The following is a 22,170-nucleotide window of genomic DNA, read 5'->3' on the forward strand; positions in this document are numbered from 1 at the left end:
TTACATAGTCTGATGGGCTTCCCAGGTGGCACTGGTGGTGCTAGTGCAGGGGGCACAAGAGATGCAGGTTCCATCCCTGGGTCGGGAAGATCCCCTGAAGGAGGCAATAGCAACCCACTCCGGTATTCTTGCCTGAAAAATCCCATGGACAGAGGAGCCTGGCAGGCTACAATCCAAAGGGTCACAAAGAGTCAGACACAACTGAAGTGACTTGCCAGGCACACAGCCTGATATCTGGGCTCAAATCTATACAATCAGAATCTTTAAAGATGGGCCCTTGAACCTTAATTTTATGAGTGCTGCAAGTGATTCATAAAACATTAAAGTTTGAGAATAACTATTCATGTAGAAGAGACAGACAGGTGAACCTAGACTGGTTGCTGCTGCTGCTGAGTTGCTTCAGTCATGTCCGACTCTGTGAGACCCCAGAGACGGCAGCCCACCAGGCTCCACCGTCCCTGGGATTCTCCAGGCAAGAACACTGGAGTGGGTTGCCATTTCCTTCTCCAATGCGTGAAAGTGAAAAGTGAAAGTGAAGTCTCTCAGTTGTGTCCGACTCTTCGCGACCCCATGGACTGCAGCCCACCAGGCTCCTCCGCCCGTGGGATTTTCCAGGCAAGAGTACTGGAGTGGAGTGCCATTGCCTTCTCCGACCTAGACTGGTACACATAGGTAAATATTGTGTGAGTGAACCTGAAAGGAATTGCGTCTGCAGAGGATTGTGGGGAAAAAAAGAGAGATGGCTGCTCTCAGATCTTCCTTAGGGTTGCTCTGGCAGTGGAGGTGACTGTCCCCCTCAGCCTCTCTCCTTCGCCACCAGTCTGATAGTGTCCGCACACACTTCAACCAGAGGAGGAGTGACAGTCCCCAAACTGGAAAGGAGCCATGGGAAGGGTCCTGTGGAAAGTCACCTTTCAGACCTCTGTTCACATGGTGCCTTCCCAGAGATGTCTGCCTTAACCACGTCTTCTGAAAGGGCTCTCCTGCCACTCTCCTTACCCTGCCTGATTTGTCTTCAAGCACCTGTCATCTTCTGACGCTGTAATTTATTTGTGTGTCTGTCACACCTTGTTGAGAAGTTGTGAGGACTTTGGTCACTTTTGTTCACAACGGTTGGCACATAGTAAGTGCTCAGTAAACATGGCACGAAGCACCCAGGAGGGCAGAGGGATCTGCCCAGGACTCACCTCTCTGCGGCTCTGAGAAACGGCGAGAGTTGTGGGATGCCCATGGACTTTCTCTCCCTTTCTTGGCAGATGGGCACGAGGGCAGGAGCCATGAGGAGTTCTGCTCGTGTTCCCAGACCTTCCCACAGAGGCCTTTGCCGATCGCACCTCTCCTCTCCCACAGACTGTCCTCCTTGTGTCTGAGTCCTAGGGAGCCTCCGAGCCCATACTTTTGATGTGGGGCTTCCTGGAACATTAAGCAGCTATTTGAGGAGTTGAACAGGGCTCTCTGGCATGGCGAGTGTGGTCTGATGGAGGAGGGCCCATAGCGCCTCCAAGGAGGGAAGGTCGGGTCTCCAGAGCCCACTGGAATCCTTTGAAACCCCTTCTTTTGGGGAGAATGAGTATGCAGTGGGATGCCTTGCACGGCAGTCCAGCTTTGCTGAGGGGGTTTTCACAGAATGTTCTACATCGCAGGTTAATGCATAAGACACGAGCTGTGAGTGGAAAGTTGGCAGAGTCCTTTGGAAATTGGCTAAAGGGCAGGAAACAAAGGGTAGCAGTAAAAAAAAAAAAAAACAACCCTAAAAGGATGTTAATTGGGGAGTGCCTCAGGGAATAGGGTTGAGGCTAGCTTTTTATTATTTACATAAAAATTGCTTGGAGAATGGTATTGAGAGGGATTTTCATGTTGGGTAAGGAAACTGCATTAGAGAGTTGTGTGGAAATGTGAATAGGGGAATTAGGGAAGGATTCAATTTTCTGACGGAACTGAAAAGGAACATTTTCTAACATGTTTCTGTTTATCAACCCACACCCATTCTGTTGGCCAGATTTCTACTTGAGTAGTGGGCAGGACAACTTCCGCTTAAAACAACTGGAATCTCCACACTTTGGGGGCCAGCAGAAAGCACCTGAAGAAACTTTGGCACCCTACACATAGGGCAGGTCCTGAAATGAAACGGATGTTATCTTCAGCCCTAAGAAACCTCTCTTTTCTTTTCTTAAATGTTGTTCAGTTGCTAAGTCATGTCTGAGTATTTGTGACCCCCTGGACTGCAGCATGCTAGGCTTCCATAGTCCTTCACCAACTCCCAGAGCTTGCTCAAACCCATGTCCATTGAGTTGCTGATTCCATCCATCCATCTCATCCTCTGTTGCCGCTTCTCCTGCCCTCAATCTTTCCCAACATCAGGATCTTTTCCAGTGAGTTGGCTCTTCACATCAGGTAGTCACAGTATTGGAGCTTCAGCTTCAGCATCAGTCCTTCCAATGAATATTCAGGATTGATTTCCTTTAGGATTGACTGCTTGGATCTCCTTGCAGTCCAAGGGACTCTCAAGAGTCTTCTCCAACACCACAGTTTGAAAACATCAATTTTTAGGTGCTCAGCCTCCTTTAGGGTCCAACTGTCACATCCATACATGACTACATGACTTCTTAAATGTATTTAAGCTTAATTTTCCATCATTATTCTCAGAAAGGATATGCTGAAAGTATCTCATAAGTTTCAGGCAGAAATAATGATTGGCAAGTTCTTTTAATTGGAGGATAATTACTTTACAATACTGTGTTAGTTTCTGGCGTATAACAACATGACTTGGCTATATATATACACATACACCCTCCCTCCTCCACTCCCCCCACCATGAAACCTCTTTTAAAAGAAGCTGGAAGGCAGGTGGCGTCTTGTATTTAGCTACAAATATAAGACGCTACAAGCACGTGACACCCACATCTCCCTTCCTCCCTTTACAAGGAACATTTTCGATCCTAAAGAGCTCAAATTATCACATAAATTTCTTGTAGATACACCCCAATAAGAAGCTAGCAGTCTCTCATACGCCAAGTGATTACATAGCGGAGGTAATAACACATGATACAGGACTTGAAAGTGGGAGCTCAGAAGTGCCATTTGCTGTCCTTGCTGTAACCTCCCCTAAGGGATAGACTACCAGATATCATGGAGCCCTTGGTTTCCCTGTTACCAACCGGCAGGACTTCTTGGTGGCCTTAGTATTCAAAGAGTGGTCCAGGGACCAGCAGCACCAGCATCACACGGCAACAAATTAGAAGTGCACGCTCTCAGGCCCTACCCCAGCGCTGAGTTAGAATCTGCATTTCATTAGGATCCTGGCTGATTGCTGTGCGCATTAACTTTTCAGAAGCGCTGTTCCAAGACACCCAGGAACCACAGAAGATAAAGCAGAGGGAGTTTGCTTGCTGCTGCAGAGGAAAAATCGAACCACATGGGTTCAGTGGCCTGAGGCTGAAATTCTGGAATTTGGGACTTTCCAGTTTGCTGTAAATTTAAGATCCCCACTCCCGTTGTCTTTAATTTGGCCCCAGATGGCACAGTGTGTTCTCTAGAATATAAACTTAACCCGAAGTGAATGTGCCTTTTGAAAGGAAGATGTTAAAAGCCAACCCAGTCTCCCCCACCCCAGGCTCGCGGGCACGGTTCATGCTGCATGTACCGTTAGCTAAATTGTTGGTGTCTTGTTCACCAGCCACAGAGGCTATTTTCCATTTGAGCTCATTTCTGCAAAAACTTTGGGGCAGGTGTGGGCATTTTGTTGTTATCTGCTGTTGGGTGTAGGCTGTTCATCCTGTAGCAGGGTGTCACTGGCCTGGGCAAACCTTCCTGAAATATAGGAGGCTTGGCTTTTACAGAGGTGGATGTGAACATTCTGTAGGCCTCTTAGAATTGTATTGTCTCGAGATCTGAGATGACAGGACAGTGACTCTACGATGGGACATGGGGACTGCTGCCTACCTGCCATCCTCTGCCCTCCCCTGGCCTGCAGCTGTCACTTAGACTTGTTTTTAGAAAACAGGATAATGAAATGAGGTTGAAGGACTTGGATGAAATTGAACTGTCTTTGTCCTCAGTTCATGAGGGGGTGTAGACAGGGCTGATTCTGTCAAATTAGTAGGGCATAGCAATGAAATCCCTAACTCATCTCCTTCTGTGCCACCCAAGTAGGGTGAGCATTAGCTCCAGTAAGGGTGGCCTAACAGAAGTGAGGCTTGATTTTCATCAGTGTTAGTTTTGCTAAGGTCACTGTGTTCTTTTCCAAGAATCAAGGGGGATGTTGAAATAGCCAAGTCATTTCAGGTACTAGAGATGAGGAAAGACTTCAAGTTTGTTAAGGCATACACTTGGCACGTGTCCTTTGTAATTTAGGCTGCATTGAGGGTCCTCAGACCTAAGTGCAGCATCAGAACTCCATGCTCACATGGGACAAGTCCAGCTCCAGGGGTCTCAGAGAAGGCAAGCCAAAAGGTATCAAGTGAGGACATGAAATAAAATGTGTCTCCGCAGTCCTAAACCAGTACGTGCAGAGCAGCTTCTACGGAGCCTAGACTGGCCTTCTCTCTCTCTCAGACTGAGAGCTCAGAAGCAGGGAATTCTGCTGTTTATACTTAGAGTATCTGGCACAGAGCAGACCCTTAATCAATGTCTGTGGGATGGATGTGCGAAGAAAGGATCCTGCTGCTCTGCTAGCTACCGCCGTATCTGTGTCATTGTTCCAGCCACATCTCAGGCATTACGTTTTCAGTTAACTTCTTCCTTGGCAACTATCCATTTCTTGGGCTCATTTACAGTTGTGTTTGGGCCCCAGATGTCTACACGGCCAGTCTCCAGAGGAGGCTACCCCTGGCCACAAAGTGTGCTGCACAGCCACGTGCCGCACGGTGCACACTTACAAACCACTGGGCTGGGCAAGAAAAGGGAAGGGAAATCAGAAGCCAGTCTGTTCAGCGGAATAATATGCTCCTAACTTCTTAAGCAGGGTATTCCTGTTCTTTTCAGGTAAGAGTCTACGATCTCTCCAAATACGAGCATGGAGCAGATGATGTGCTGATCTTGGCCACTGATGGACTCTGGGATGTTTTATCAAATGAAGAAGTGGCAGAAGCAATCACTCAGTTTCTCCCTAACTGTGATCCAGATGACCCTCACAGGTTTGTGCATTTCCATGATTGGAGGGTTGTTAATCAAGTGGCGTTTCATCATGTGAAAAAAATAGGTAATAATCGTGCAATTTTCATCATTTATGATTCACCATTTATGAGCTGATATAGATGGTTTAGTAACTAAATTGCAAACGGGACTACATTTCTCTTTTTTCGTTGTTTGGGAGTAATCATTTTTAAATTTTTATTGGCGTATAATTGATTTATAGTGTTTTGTTAGTTTCAGGTGTACAGCAAAGTGAATATACATATAATACATATACCGTCTATTTTTGTTTCGATTCTGTTCCCATATAGGTCGTTACAGAGTATTGAGTAGAGTTCCCTATGCTATACAGCAGGTTCTTATTAGTTGTTTCTTTCATATATAGTACTGTGTATATGTCAGTCCCAATCTCCCAATTTATGCCTCTCCCACCCCTACCCCTGGTAAACACAAGTTTGTTTCTACATCCATCATTCTATTTTTGTTTCATAAATAAGTTCATTTGTACCTACCGCCCTACCTCAGACTCTGCATATAAGCAATATCATGTTTCTCTGTCTGACTTAAGTTAACTCAGTGTGATAATCTCTGGGTCCATCCATATTGCTGCAGATGGTATTATTTTGTTATTTTTGTATGGCTAATAGTCATATGTATAGTATGTTTGTAGCACATCTTCTTTATCCATTCCTCTGGGTTGTTTCCATGTCCTAGCTATTGTAAATAGTGCTGCAGTGAACACTGGGTTGCATATGCCTTCTGGAATTATGGTATTCTCTGGGTAAGTGTCCAGTAATGGGATTGCTGGACCATATGGTAGTTCTGTTTTTAGTTTTTTAAGGAACCTCCATACTGTTCTCCATAGTGGCTGAATCAATTTATATTCCCACCCACAGTGCAAGAGAGCCCCCTTTTCTCCACCCCCTCTCTGGCATTTATTTTCTGTAGGTTTTTTCATGATGGCCATTCTGATGGGTATAAGGTGATACCTCATTGTGGTTTTGGTTTGCATTTCTCTAATAATCAGTGATGTTGAGCATCTTTTCCTGTGATTTTTGGCTACATTTCTTTCTTTCCTTTTTTTGGCTAAGCTGCTTGGCTCATGGGATCTCAGTTCCCTGACTGGGCCATAGCAGTGAAAGCCCGGAATCATAACCACTAGGTGATTAGGGAACTCCCTACTTTCACAGCCAAATAAAAACTCTCCTTAAGTTAAACCTAGATACATACTTGTATGTATGTAAAGAATACTCTTTCTGAGATATTTCAGCAGTGTATCTTCCTCACAGTCTTCCTTCATATTCTGAAAATGGGAATAACCCAATTTGTGATCCTCCTGGTGAGGATAGCAGACGTTCCCAGTATTGATTTCCATCTATGGGAGAACAGTTTCTTTCAAGAAACATTGGGAAAGGAGAGAAACCTTAAAGTAAGGATTCCGAATAACATTATGGCAGTGTTAATATTCTAAACAACCCTAGGTGACTCAGAAATAAAAAGAAATCCCCTCTAGAGAAAGACATCTTTCACTCAGAACACAAGGAAATAAGTCACCATGAGTAAAAACCAGCAGAAACCACAGACATCACAGTTGGACCTGTAAATACTTCATTATTGGGTTTATCAGCCAAAATACAGAAATAAATACTTTATGTTTCATAAATGTTCTTAAAAGCGTTGAAAACATGAATAAGGACAAGAGACTATAAAATGACTGCAAAGATTTTTTAAATAAGAAAATGGAACTTCTAGAGATGAAAAATATAAAAATAGGAACTAAAAACTCAATGGATTAAACAGACTGGAGACAGTTGAAGAGCACACTGATGAACTGAAAAACCGATGTGAAGAATCCAGAATATGGCTCGGAGAGACAGAGCGAGGGAAAGCATGAAATTAGACTGAGACTAGGAGGGTGACCTAAAGATGCTGTAAACACAAGTACAAAAGGAAACACTATAGAAAATGGGAAGGAAAAAACCAAGTTCCAATCCAGAAATGCTGAATGATATTAAACCTAAGATGCAGAAAGCCCAATAGATCTCAAGCAGAAGAAATAAAGAGAAAATTTTAAGTAGATATTTCATAATGAAACTGAAGAACTGAAAAAATATACTAAAAACAGTCAGAAAGAAAGATGAAATAGATACATAAGAACAGCATTTACACTGATAGCTTACCTTCCAAAAAAAACACAGAAGTCAAGACACTGGAGTTATATCTTCAGCTAGCTAAGAAAAGAAGACCCAGTTTTTTGGATTTTTTATATATACTAAGAAATATCAAAAAAGACGATGAAGTAAAAGCCTTTTGAAGCAGAAAAACACTGAGAAATTTTACTGCCCCCCAGCCTCCTCTGAAGAAATTCTAAAGAATGTCATCAGATGAGAAAAGGAAACGACCCCAGGCGGAAGATGGAGACATAAAATAGATTATTAAGCTATTGAGTAAATAGGTGGGTATAGTTATATACATTAACTATATAAAACTCCAGTACTCTTGCCTGGAAAATCCCATGGGTGGAGGAGCCTGGTAGGCTGCAATCCATGGGGTCGCGAAGAGTCAGACACGACTGAGCAACTTCCCTTTCACTTTTCACTTTCATGCATTGGAGAAGGAAATGGCAACGCACTCCAGTACTGTTGCCTGGAAAATCCCATGGATGGAGGAGCCTGGTAGGCTGCAGTCCATGGGGTCGTGAAGAGTCAGATACGACTGAGCGACTTCACTTTCACTTTTCACTTTCATGCATTGGAGAAGGAAATGGCAACCCACTCCAGTACTCTTGCCTGGAAAATCCCATGGATGGAGGAGCCTGGTAGGCTGCAGTCCATGGGGTCGCGAAGAGTCAGACACGACTGAGCGACTTCACTTTCACTTTTCACTTTCATGCATTGGAGAAGGAAATGGCAACCCACTCCAGTGTTCTTGCCTGGAGAATCCCAGGGACGGGGAACCTGGTGGGCTGCCGTCTATGGGGTCGCGCAGAGTCGGACACAACTGAAGTGACTTAGCAGCAGCAGCAGCAGCAGCAGCAGCAACTATATAAAACAGCAATATGAATGTCTAATGTGAGGTTAAAAATTATATTGAATAAAAATAGCATGATGAATTGGCCGGTGGGTATAGTAATCAGCTAAAGTATGTTATAGTTCTACTTGAAAAGAGATTATAAGTGTTAAACTTTAGACTTTAAATGTGTTTAATAGTAAGAAAATGAATAGAAGAACAGAAAGTATAATTTTCCAACTAGTCAAGGGAAAGAAAGCCCACATTGAATTAAAAAACAAACCTCTAAACAACTTACAAATCACTGTTACACCTTTTGTCTTTTCGGATTTCCTGGAAGTGTGAATTTTGTAGTTACTTGTTCATATGTGAATATTTTACTTTCAGAAATAAAGTTTTAAATTGCTACTGTTTTATATAGGATTGAAAGAAAATTAACTTCTTTATTAAAAAGTTTATCTGTTAAACAACTTACAAATCAAAAAATTATAATAAAAATTAGAAATTACTGGGATTTGAATAATAAGAATACTACATATTAAGACTTCAAAGGCTGAATTTCGAGCCTTTGTCCCCCTAATTTAAGGAGCTACGCATAGGTGAAAAACTACACATCCTTGACCCACCAGAAATGACTATATTTCTTCCGTATCATAAAGTCACTTTCCCAACCTTCCCAACCTCCCAGTTCCCCTGATCATAAGAACCCTGCCCATAAGTTCCAGACTCCTGATCACAGAAAAAGTCCCTAAAACCATAGAAAAGGGTAGTATTTCTCAGAGGAAGACCTAGAGGGTTGATTTGTACTATTGGGCTAGTTCTGCCCGTATTACTTACACAAACATGTACCAAAGAGTTCTTATAACTTAGGGTTCTAAGGAACCGCAGAATGGTGCTGTCTACTTGTGGGCTGTGTGGCCTCTTCGTGGGTACAGGCTGTTAGTAAACAACTGTCCTGATTAAAAAATGTAGTTTTGTGATCCTTATTTCAACAACAGCATCTAGATTAAGAATGAAAAAGCAGAATAAACCCATGAAAAGTAATGGAAGGAAAAATTAAAGATAACAGAAGAAATATACAATCAAAAAAATAAATGATAAAGGCAAAATTTGTTTCTTTAAAACAACTAACACATTATGGAAATGCAAATCAAACCACATTGACATGCTACTTCACATCCATTAGGCTGGCTATTTAAAAACAAAAGAATAGAAAATAACAAGTATTGGTGAGAATGTGGAGAAATGGAAACTTCCTGTACATTACTGGTGAGATTGTAAAATGGTACAGTTTCTGTGGACAACGGTATGGAGAGGCCGCAAAAAACTAAACATACAGTTATATCCACCAATTCCACCTCTGGGTATACACCCCGAAAAAACAAAAGCAGGGAGTCAAGCAGATACTTGTACCCCATGCTCATAGCAGCGTTATTCACAGTAACAAAAGGTGGAAACCACTGAAGTGTCCATTGAGGAATGAATGAGATAAACAAATCGTGGTTATATAATACAATGGACTATTCATCAGTCTTAAAAAGGAATGAAATTTTCACACATGTTACAGAATGGGTGGACATTATGCTCAGTGAAATAAGCCAGTCACAGACGGACAAATGTTGTATGATTCCACTTACATAAGGTACCTAGAGACAAATACATGTCAAATGTCTCAAATACATAGAGACAGGAAGTACAATGGCTGTTGCCGGTTGCCAGGGGTTAAGGGGGTGGGGATGGGGAGTTGGTGTTTAACAGTTATAATGTTTCGTTTGAGAACAGGAAAAAGTTCTGGAGATAAATGGTGGTGGTATAAAATGTGAATGTACTTAATGCCACAGAACTACACACTTTAAAGGGGTAAAAATGTTAATTTTTACGTTATGTATATTTTACCACAAAACACAATTTTTCAAAAAAAAAAGAAAACCCTAAAACTTTAACAGGGATTTCCCTTGTGGTTCAGCAGTTAAGACTGCACTTCCAGTGCAGGGGGTGTGGGTTTGATCCCATCAGAAAACTGAGATCCCACATGCTGCATGGTGTGGCAAAAGAAAAAAGAAAAAAACTAACAAAGTAGATAAATTTCCCACAAAACTAATATGAAATGAGGGGGGCTGGCAAATAAATAATCTTAATAATAGAAAACAGTAATAACTCAGATGTGTGCGTGTGTGCTCGGTCGCTTAGTCGTGTCCAACGCTTTTGCAACTCCATGGACTGTAGCCCAAGAGGAGCCCATACTGCGAATAGTTTGCCACTTTAATATATCTTGAAGTGAAAGTGTTAGTCACCCAGTCGTGTCCACCTCTTTGTGATCCCTTGGACTATAGCCCACCAGGCTCCTCTGTCTACAGGATTTCCCAGGCAAGAATACTAGAGTGGGTTGTCATTTCCTTCTGTAGGGGATCTTTCCAACCCGGGGATGGAACCTGAGTCTCCTGCGTTGGCAGGCAGATTCTTTACCGCTGAGCCCCCTGGGAAGCCCTAACTCAGACGAAGTAGCAATATAAGAGGAAAATGGCTACCCACTCCAGTATTCTTGTCTGGAAAATCCCATTGATGGAGGATCCTGGTGGGCTACACCCCTTGGGGTCGCAAATAGTCAGACACAACTGAGCGACTAACACACAGTCAATGAACCTAACATATTCTTTAACAGGATCACTGCAAATATATTATTTTTCCCTCAGTTGATCTTTAGAGTAAACAAAATTGTAACCAAAATTATAACCAAAATTCATAGAACTTCACAACCTGATTCTGAGGTATATATGGAAGAACAAAATGCCAAGAATGTTTGTGACATTTCTGTATGGGTCTTACCTTTCTAGATATCAATATGAAATCAGAATAATTAAGATGGTGCAAAAACACTAAAATTGGATCCTTCCTTCACACCATACATTAAAAAATCAAGTCCAGGCAAATTAAGCCTTAACTGAAAGGAAAAATAAGTACAACTTTTAGGAAATAGCATAGGAGACTATGATTTTTATGGTGTGCAATGTGAATGTACTTAATGCCACAGAACTATACACTTTAAAGTGGTAAAAATGTTAATTTTTATAGTATGTATATTTTACCACAAAACATAATTTCTCAAAAAAAAAAAAACAAAAAAAAACCCAAAACTTTAACAGGGACTTCCCTTGTGGTTCAGCAGTTAAGGCTGCTCTTCCAGTGCCAGTACAGGGGGTGTGGGTTTGATCCCATCAGGGAACTGAGATCCCACATGCTGCATGGTGTGGCAAAAGAAAAAAGAGAAAAACTAACAAAGTAGATAAATTTCCCACAAAACTAATAAGAAATGAGGGGGGCTGGCAAATAAAAAATCTTCATAATAGAAAGCAGTAATAATTCAGATGTGGGCGTGTGTGCTCGGTCATAGTTGTAGTAGAGAAGGATTTCTTAAACAAGACGCAGAAAGCACAAACAAGGTAAGATTGATATCCTTGACTACATTAAAATCACCAACTTTTGTTCTTCAAAAGGCAACATAAAAGGAATAAAATGACAAGGCAGGAACTGGGAGGAGATCCTTGCAACTTATATAACCACAACGAGATTCATACCCATAAAATATAATGAACTCTCACAGATCAAGAAGGACAACACAAATAACCCAATAAAAATGAGCAAGAACTAGTCATCACACAGAAGAAAATTAATGGCCAATAAATATATGAAAAACACTTCAACAGAGGAGTAGAAATAATTAAAAACATGGAGAACAAATGCAGATGGGTTTGTGAATTTGTACATAGACTCTGAAGACAGCTGGGTATATGCATACCCTGTAAACCAGAAGCTCCATGGACTCCTAAGTCTGTGCCCTGGAGCACTGGTTCTTAAAGTGTAGTCTTTAGGCTACATGGCATCAAAATCATCTGAGAACCTGTTAGAAATACAAATTTCAGGCTCAAACCCAGATCTATCAAATAAAACTCCAGTGGTAGGACCCAGGTATCTGTGTTTTAACAAACAACCCAGGTGTTTTGGGTTTGTTTTTTTTTTTTTTCTGGTGCTGGTATAATTCAATTCATACAAAAAGCTATCCATACAGTTGTTTTTTTGATAAAAATTGGAAGCAGCCTGCATGGCCAACCAGAGGATAGATAAACAAAGGACAGAATAATTCACAGCCCCCAGATGTGAATGAACCAAAGCTGTGATCTTTAACAGGGAAGAATCTCAAAGACACAATGTTGAATTTAATAACCCAGTCATATAAGAATTCACATATTACGATTCTATTTACATAAAGTGGAAAATGAATCACTTAGGGATGCAGATATTAAAATTACAAAGAGCATTAACACAAAATTCAGTTAATGGTTACCTTGGGAAGAGAAGTGGCAGAGGGAGATACGTGCTTGAGGAGGAGTCCACAGAGAGCTTCTGAGACATTTACTGATAATGTTTTGTTTCTCTAGCTACATGGCAGGTACATGACTGCTCATGTTACTTGTAGACTCTTCATTTGCTATATACATTTGTTTGTATGCCAGCTGTGAGAGGTAGCATAGTCCAATGGTTAATAGTATGAATCTAGTCATTTAACCTGAGGTTAAATTCTGCCCCTTCTAGACTTTGTGACATTGGGGAAAATTTCTTAACCTCTCCATGTCTCAGATTCTTCATCTGTAAAATGGAAGTTCCAGTAGTCCTAACCTAAAGCTTGCACATCTGCTAAGTCACTTCAGTTGTGTCCAACTCTTTGTGACCCTATGGACTGTAGCCTGCTAGGCACCTCTGTCCATGGGATTCTCCAGGCAGGAATACTGGAGTGGGTTGCCATTTCCTCCTCCAGGGGACCTTCCTAACCCAGGGATCAAACCCAAGTCTCTTAAATCTCCTGCACTGGCAAGCGGGTTCTTTACCACTAGCGCCAGCTGGGAGGCGCTGACCTAATGCTTGTATTAATATATAAAGTGAATTGCCTGATATATAATAAGCACTACTGGGTATTTGTTGTCATTATTCTATATTTTTTGCTATTTTTATGTGTTTCATATATTTCACAACAACAACAACAAAAAACTCCTTCAGGAAAAAAAGCTAGACATTCTCTCTTTCTAAGAGTTGTTTGGTATAATTTTTCCCAGGTGGAAAGCCATTGATGGTACAGGAAGCAAGATTATTTTACTTGAATTTGAATACATTTTTTTCCTGTTGAGCTTTTCGTTTTAATCTGTATCCTACTTGTTAGCAACATTCTCCTGTTGATTTTTCCCTACTGTAATTATTTTTGTGAAGCTTTGCAAAGCCATCTGATAGGTATGAGTCAAAAGGCACCCAGTATTTTTTAAAATCTCTCTAAGCTGGCTTGGTTTTGCTTACCAGCTCCTATCTCCATGGCAACAAATCTGCCCTCCAGGGAGTCGTACCTGTGGGCAGTGCTGTCACTGGGCAGGTGCATGCCAGGTCAGAGCCAGTTCCTAGCTTCATGAGCTCTGTTACCTACAGAGCAGGCTTACACAGATCTCTGTGGAACAAAAGGGCAGGAAAGAAAAGCCTGTGAATTTGCCTTTCAGGGAAAATGGCAAACCAACACCTAAGAAAGAATTCTGTATCAGATAGAGGAATGGGTGAAAGAAAAAGTTATTAAATGGGCACAGTTTTATTGATAAGAGATGGAATACCTGGCTGGACATCAGAAAAATTCTGGTTGGTTTTTGAAATCTTAAAACTGTGAGACCTTATGGGGGAGGGTATCTTCTTTGCCAAATAATTCCCATTCAGATTCATTCGATTGGAAAATATTGAAGACCTATTTTGTAAGCCATGGCCTGCTAGACACTGGGGAAGAATTTGTGAAGAAAACAGATCTCTTGGAGTTTAAAGTCTAGAGGTTACAAAAGCATAAGGAAGTTACAATATGAATGACTAGAGGGATGGCACAAGGGCCAGGCAAGAAAGCTTCCCACTCGGAGGGACGTCTGAACTTAAACGTGAGTCGTAACAGAGAATGTGCCAGGTAGTGCAGGCTGGGGAGACACTGGGGAGGGGGACAGGGTGATTTTCAATGAACCCAACAGTCGGTATGACTACCTGGGCTTAGCGTGGGGTAATCTCTGTGTGAGAGGTGGATGGTGCAGGTCATGTCAGACCTCAAGCACTCACGAGATAAATGAATGTGAAGATTACAGGGAGGAAGACAGTCTGTGATAACGAAATGGAATCTGTGTAACTTGTTCATTCTAATCCATAATCAGAAAACATTCTGGTCAATCTGATGGTGAAAATATGACGTGTGGATTGCTGCCCTACCCCCCTCTGTGCTCCTTAGTAATTTAAGCCATATTGGGAAATTATACAGTCTTATTTTATTTCAAACTCATGACTTGGGCGTTATGTAAAATGATGTTGGTCTTTCCTGTGTGTGATGTCCTTGCATGTAACTGTGAGCTTTGGAAGGAGGGAACCATGTTCACGTGGAGGCTTAGGGTGTCTCATTGGGAGGCCCGTGGAGAGCTTAGTCCCAAAAGCCACAGTGGTGGGCTTCCTGATGGTGCCCTCCTGACTGGGACCTGTTCCATCTTTTCATGCCAAAGAGAAATAGGATTGGAAGTTGTCCTGGTCAGTTTTAGCCTAAGTCATAATTTCTGTGATGAAGACAGACCTGCTATCATTGCCTTCCCGTGGCTCTAGGTGCTCCTCCGCCAGGAGGAGTCATTTCTCCCCAGATGTAGCCCAGGACCACAGATCTGCCCGTGTAATCACGTGAGTAGCTGGAATGGAGGGTGCCTGGGTCCACACCCGAGGAAGCTCACCAGGCCGGCCAGTCGTTTGATAGAGAATGAGAATGGGAGATGCAGCCCCAGGGTGGGCGCCTGAGAGAGGAAGGCAGCAAAGCAACAGCCCAGCACATGCTGCTGCTTTTGACATTTTGAATGGCCTGTTTCATTTTGAGTTTTGCTGTGTTTGTCCAGTTTGTCTAGAAATTCAGCAGGTCAGGAGGAGGCAGGGCATTAGCCCTGTGACAGGAGGGCTTTTAGGTTTTGCCATTTGATGATATAGCTTTGGTCTGTCTTATGTGTACATTTTTTCTTTCTCTTCTCTTTGTGACAGCCATTCCTGACAAACTGCCAGCATTGTTTTCCTCTGATGACATCCTTTACAATAAAAAATTTTAAATAGCATGTCTCCTTCTAGGGTGCCTTGTGAGGGAAAAGGTAATTAAGAGAAAGATACGTTTGCAAAGTTCTAACCCTGGCACTATCTTCTCTGGCAGAGGTGGGGTAAAAATGAGCTGTATGCCCTTCCTGACCCCAGTGTATCTTATTAAGTCCTTTGGCTGTTTTGAACTATCTTGACAAAGGAGTCAGAAAATTAAAAGGAGGCTTTGTGAACAAGCCAGAATATGAGTGCAGTGGCTCTTTTTTTCTTTTTACTGGGTCATGCCCTGAAGTGAAGCAGTTCTGGCGTCTCTGTGCATCATTTGTGGAGTCATGGAATGAGCTGTTGATAAGAAGTATACTCAGTCCACATTCTCAGATGGGCTGGTTGGAATTCATGGAGACTGGGCTACACAACCTGTTACTGTCTATACTCATCCTGGTAAGATTCTCATATGAGGCCTAAACATCCTGCAAACTTTGGAAAGGGTGCTCTGAGAAAGGCCCAGAAGGGATTTTCTGAAGCAAAATATCCCTCTGTAAGGCTGGGGGTATAGTGGTGGGTCTCCTGGAAAGAATATTCAAAATGGAGGCAAGTATGTCATCACGCAAAGAAGATGCTTAGTAATCTGCTAGAAAGGAATAAAAATTGTCAAAATTGCTAAAGGAGAAAGGTGTGGGCAAAGCTGAGTGGACTTAAGGCCAAAGAACAGTCAACCACACATGAAAACGTGGCGTGGATTCACATTCCAAGTGCCCAGGTAGGACCTGGCAAGGATTTTTTTTTTTTTTTTTTTTTGCCCAGGGTCGCAAAGAGTCGGACACGACAGAGTGACTTCACTTTTCATTTCCCAATATCTCTTTGTGGAAACCTCATCATGGCGACTTGGATCTAATGACCCTCAGCCCTCTGCCGTGACATTTGAGGGGCTTATTAAGGGGTACTGAATCTATAAATACCAACATACTGTAAATTCCATACAACATCTCCCTAATGAGAGAAGACGCCTTCTTGACGGTCACACCTTAAGTGTTCTTCACCTCCATGCTCTCCTCAGCTCAGTAAACTGTGTGCCTTGATAAGGAAGAGATTAATCAGTGGAAAGTTAAAACACCCACCAACACTGACGCCAGGATACTAGTGCAGGTCCTACATACCTTGATAATGTGAAACCTACTTTGGCAGAAGACAAAGGTCCTTCTGATGAAATCTTTCTGTGAGCTGCCTGAGCTTTTCCCAGTGCCATTTCATTTTGAAGAACTATGACTCAGGACTTGCCTAGTGGTAGAGTGGATAATAGTCTGCCTGCCAATGCAGGGGACATGGGTTCGATCCCTCGTCCGGGAAGATTCCACATGCCACGGAGCAGCTGAGCCTGTGGTGCCACAACTCCCCAACAAGGGAAGCCACTGCAATGAGAAGCCCGCACGCCACAAGTAGAGAGTAGCCCCGCTCGCTGCAACTGGAGAAAGCCGATGTGCAGCAGTGAAGACCCAGCGCAGCCAAAAATTAAAAATTTTTTCAAATAAAGAAAAACTATGCCTCAAATGTGAAAAGGAAGGGTTCCCCTTCATTTGCTCCATCCCTGGCCCCACCCTCATAGCAGTTACAGGTTTTAAGAACAAACTGGTGAGTGAGTGATCTCGTGTTGAAGACTTGAGAAAATCTGCATTTTTGCTTTGTTCTCGATGTTGAGCATATTCAGATCTGGGAACGTGAATGTCAGCCCACCATTCTGCCCTTGACAGCCTCTGAACCGCCCACTGCTGGGCCCATCTCCCCTTCCTCGGTGCTACTGATGTGGCCATTGATGCAGAACTGCGTGGACCCTTAGTTGGAACATCAGGTCATTTTGAAGGGCTTGCCAGAGACAATGGAGAAGAAAATGGTCTGCTATGCCCCCTCCTACTGATATGTTGCTATGTGGAATTTGAACTAAAATAAACACACACCACCTTGAGAAAACCAGGAAGCCAGTGCCAGGGGCAGAGAAGTGGACGAGGCCTGGTGGGTGTTCTCACCCTCTCTGGCAGGGGTGGTGAGCTCTCTCCAGTCCATGGCCTTGGACCTGCTGACACACAAACCCACAGGGGACAGAGTGACAGTGTTGTGGGCCCGGCTATCACTGTTTCCGCATCCTAGAGTACTCTGCCTGAATGCAGTCCCCGTGCACCGGGCAGGCAACAGAAGCAGAACCTTCAGGGGGTTCAGAGCCAGAGCCCGTGGCTTGGCTCTCAGCAGTAAGCCTGAGCTGAGCCTCCTCCCAGGGCCAGTTGCCTGATTCTAAGCACAACAAAGAGCCCCTCCAGGTCACCCCCCACCTACCCGGTCACCATCGATCCCTGCCGACGAATGTTCCCAAGCTTGGGAGGGCTTTTCCACCTCTTCAGTCTCAGGGGCCTGCTCAGCAGGCAGAGAGGCCTTCTCCTATTCCCATCCCCACCCCCTCCCGGTTACTGCTGGGCCACAGTAGATGGGAGGCTGCCTTTGATTTGCAAATATTTGGAACCCATTAATTCCCCAGTTCCCGCCTCCCTCTTGTAAGACCCTGTCTGTACCATTCAAATGGCAAAGAGAAGTTCCTCCCAAGAATTGTTGGCTTTAAGGCAGGGTTACAGCTTGAGGCCTGACATAGACTTACTTTTGACACTCTGCTGCTGATTCAGATGTGGTCTTGTGGGAACAGACTCTGCAAAAGGTACAAAACTTTTGGTGGGGAGAGAGGCATTTTGTGTCTCATGGGAAAATGGTTTAGGAAGGATCTTGTTTCTCTCCGCAGGACCTTTGAGGCCTGTGCTAGCATTATTCCAGATGCACAAGTCAAAAAGAGGGGCTCTGAGAAGCTAAGGAGTTTCTTCAGAGCCCCCCTCCGCCCACCATGTGGGTGGTGCTGCACCCAGGATAGGACCCCAGGCATCCCAGCCTCCCACAAGGATGCCTTCATGTGCCCCACCCAAGAGGTGAGAGAACTAAGTGCCTGGAGATGGCAAGGTGGATGGAGGATTTACCGACCGGCTTCACTGCACCGCCCCCCCCCCCTCCCCCGCCCACTTTAGCATCAGTGGTTCTGAAAAGAGCTTCTGGCCTTCAGCGGTCCTTCAGCTCCTCTTCCTTCTTGGCTTTTCTTCCCTCCCCTGCTGATCCTGCTCTGACCTGAGGAAACCTCTGTGCCAGGCCCTGTGCGGTGGCCAAGTCAGGGCCCCCTCCCCTTCCCAACACCTCCTCCCCAGTGCCCCAGCAGCCATCTCTTTCAGCAGAACCCAGCCGATCAATATGGAAAGTGTCGGCCAGAGAAGAGAAACGCTCTCCAAGTACACACCTTGTCTTCTTGGGAGACTCTTTGTTCAGAGGGCTGAGTGCTCCAGCTCCTCCCGCACTGCTTCCCCAATGCGATCTGACCTTCTGAGTGAGACCCTAGGTCCTGGCCCTGCTGCCGCCCCACATCCAGCTCCAGGAATCACAGGCTTCTCAGTGGTCCCACCCGGTCCTGGCTGAGGTGTACCGGAATCCTCATCCCTTCTACTGCCTTCAGCTGCACCGTGTTCTCTGCAGCTCTCTTGTATATTGTGCTGATATTTCGTGTTTTGACTTCAGATTTTCTCCTGTGGCTCCCTTCACCCCTCACTCTGTGGTGTGTTTGTGCTCAGCCTCAGCAGCAGACTCAGGAGAGCCCTCCTGTCTTACTGCCGTGTGACACATTCTCTCCCTTTGTTACCAAACCAGGCAGCCCATGTCAGATAGAAACTGGAGGAGAATGAAATGGGAGAGAGGAGAAGCAGCCCTTTCCCTCCAGAGAAAATGTTTCTTCTTCTCCCTGAGCACCAGTCTTGAGATAAAGCAACCCTACAAGTGATTTCATGCCTGGGGCAAGATGGTGCTTGAAGGATGCTGGTGAGCTCTGAAGTGTCCCCCAACCTGGCTGAGATTGGAGCTGGGGCACGAAACCTTTTCCTAACAACTCGGTGCCTGGGGTTGTGTTGAGTTTGTCAGCTTATAAGGAAAGCTCTCCACAGGTGGCTTCATTTTTACCTAAACACCGTTTGTGACTTTATTTCAGTATTGCGTCTCCTGTACATGAAGGTACCCCATTCTAGAGGTTAGCTGCAGTCTCCAGCTATTGCCAGCGGCATCTGATCAGTGTGCCCTTCAACAGTCCTCACAGAAGGCTCTTTTATGGGGAGATGTTGCATCCACTAGGGAAGCCTAGCAAAGAGAAGTCGGTGGAGGATGCTGGGCTCTTGGCCACAGTGTTAGAAGAAATGGTCCAAGGCGTTCTCCCTAAGCTTCCCGCTCAAGTGGAAACAGCCTTCCCGCAGCACATGGATGATGGCAAGGACCTGATGAAACTGAGGTTCTATGAGGAGGTGCTGGGTAGGCCTACCACATGGAGAAAGAGTGAGGTTAAGTCTCACACCTCTCCTGGGGCCTGGGGATCCTAAGCCAAGAAATTCACCTAAAATGTGTTCTAGAACTGGAGGAACCCCAGTAAAGGCACATTTTTGAATCACTGTAGATAACCTCGGGCACACAGTAAACAACCCTACTGAAGAGAAGCCTCTATCTTACCTTTAAACCTAGCATGAGAAAGGATAACTAGAAAGAATAACAGAGCCTTCCCTCTATCCCTCCCCCCCACCAAAGAAAACCTAATAGAGCAGGTTGAGAGAAACTTTAAACATTTACAAATAGAACCATAAGGTAAAGAAGAGGTGGATTTGGAAAAGAACCAAATGGAAATTTGCAGTGGTGAAAAATAGGTAATTGAAATAAAGGAACTCACTGAGTAGACTGAATAGTAAACTGCTAAAGTATGAATTAGTGAATTTAAAGATATTACCAAGCTTACTAGTGGTTCAGCTGGTGATGCAATTTCTGTATGTATGAATGAATGATGGCAAAAATAAATTTAAAATAGCAGTTTTTATAATAAGTAGGCTTAATTTGGGGAGAAGGCAATGCCAACCCACTCCAGTACTCTTGCCTGGAAAATCCCATGGACAGAGGAGCCTGGTGGGCTGCAGTCCATGGGGTCACTAAGAGTCGGACACAACTGAGTGACTTCACTTTCACTTTTCACTTTCATGCATTGGAGAAGGAAATGGCAACCCACTCCAGTGTTCTTACCTGGAAAATCCCAGGGACGGGGGAGCCTGGTGGGCTGCCGTCTATGGGGTCGCACAGAGTCAGACACGACTGAAGTGACTTAATAGCAGCAGCAGCAGGCTTAATTTTATCTTAGTAAAGGTGAGGTTTTAATTAGCTATCTACCAATAATAAAATACAACTAAAATAATACAAACTTTAGAAGTCCTACAGTGCCTTGTGGATTTTCTCAACAAGTATCAGCGAAAGAAGGTAGCATAGAAAATGACTATGATTTCTTGCCTAAGAGACTGGGGACAGTGTTATAACTGAGGATGACAGATGGGGAAGTGCTGCCTTGGCAGTGAAACTAAGTTAACATTTATTGACTCCTCCTGAAGAGTCTCTTCTGGGATCTACCAAGGAATGTAAGGGCTGTGCCATGTGTCACAGAAGCCCAGACACAACAGGAGAACTTGGGAGTATGCAGTGGTGTAGGAGCCCCCCGCCAATCTACCCTCACCCCTACCCCAGAAAAAGAGGAGAATTCAAGAATAAAAGGCATGAGGTATGAAGGATAAAGAAAATGGTCACAAGTGTAGTACTTGTGCTGAAGAAAGGTCAAGTGGAATGAGTTTGGAGAATTTTAGGAGGTCAGATTGGGAGGGTATTGGACATACTGGTAAGAGATTGGGGAAGAAAAGGGGAAGAAATTGACGAAGCAAAAATGGATTTCTCTACCAAGATTTCACCTAAGGGAAGACAGAATGAATGATAACGAGAAATGCAGGCTCAAAGGAAGTTTTCTTAGCATGGGCAGTAAGCAGCTTTGAGAATAAAACTTTAACTTTCTAGAGTCTTTAATAAATCAAGTCTCTAATAAAACTTTAATTTTCTAGAACCCTTTACCCAGGGTTCATGGGTAACCATCTTTTCTAGGTGACCTAATGCTGCTTTTTAAAATACCAAAAACTAATTTTGACCCTTTTTTCAATACCCAAAATCTCCAGCAATAGCAATATCAGGATAGTCTCTTGCCTTTAACTATGGATGGTACTCTTATGTGTACTTAAACAAAGTAGGCAGTTTTTTGATTTTAGCTTTTTATTGAAGTTTAGATGATTTACAATATTGCATGAGTTTTAGTTTTAAGTGTACAGCAAAGTGATTCAGTTATACATATATCCACTTTCTTAGATTCTTTTATATATACATATGTAAGTTTTAAATACATATATATTTTTTCAGACTCTATTCCATTATAGGTTATTCTAAGATACTGAATATATATAGTTCCTTGTTTATCTATTTTATACAAAATAGTGTGTATCTGTTAATCTGATACTCCTAATTTATCCCCTCACCCCTTCTCCCTTTAGTAAGTTTGTTTTCTGTGTCTGAGTCTGTTTCTGTTTTATAAATAGATTCACTTATATTTTTAGATTCTACATATAAGTCATTTAATATTTTTCTTTCTCTGACTTCACTTAGAATGATATCCCCTAGGTCCATCCATGTTGCCACAATGGCAATGTTTTATTCCTTGCTATGGTAGTCTCTGTTGATGGGCACTTGGGTTATTTCCATGTCTGGGCTATTGTAAGTAGTGCTGCTGTGATCACTGGGATGCATGTATCTTTTCAAACTGGAGTTTTCATCTCTGCGTATGTGCCCAGGAGTGGGACTGCTGGGTCATATGGTAGCACTATTTTTTTTTTTTTTTTTTTTTGAGGAACTGTTCTCCATAGTGGCTACACCAGTTTGCTTTCCCACAAGCACAATGTAGGAGGACTCCCCCTTTTCCACACCCTCCCCAGCATTTAT

General features: G+C 43.4%; 1 protein-coding gene across 1 annotated transcript in view; it reads left to right on the forward strand.

Moving 5' to 3' along the window:
• The window catches only part of PPM1H (protein phosphatase, Mg2+/Mn2+ dependent 1H), a 304,263-nt gene that overhangs the window by 279,048 nt on the left and 3,045 nt on the right, over positions 1–22,170 (forward strand). Inside the window, exon 9 of the mRNA XM_019960895.2 lies at positions 4,984–5,135. Coding sequence (XP_019816454.1) covers positions 4,984–5,135 — 152 coding nt within the window. The remainder of the gene's footprint in view (positions 1–4,983; positions 5,136–22,170) is intronic.

This window comes from Bos indicus, chromosome 5 (genome assembly GCF_029378745.1).
Source record: "Bos indicus isolate NIAB-ARS_2022 breed Sahiwal x Tharparkar chromosome 5, NIAB-ARS_B.indTharparkar_mat_pri_1.0, whole genome shotgun sequence".
Taxonomy (NCBI): domain Eukaryota; kingdom Metazoa; phylum Chordata; class Mammalia; order Artiodactyla; family Bovidae; genus Bos; species Bos indicus.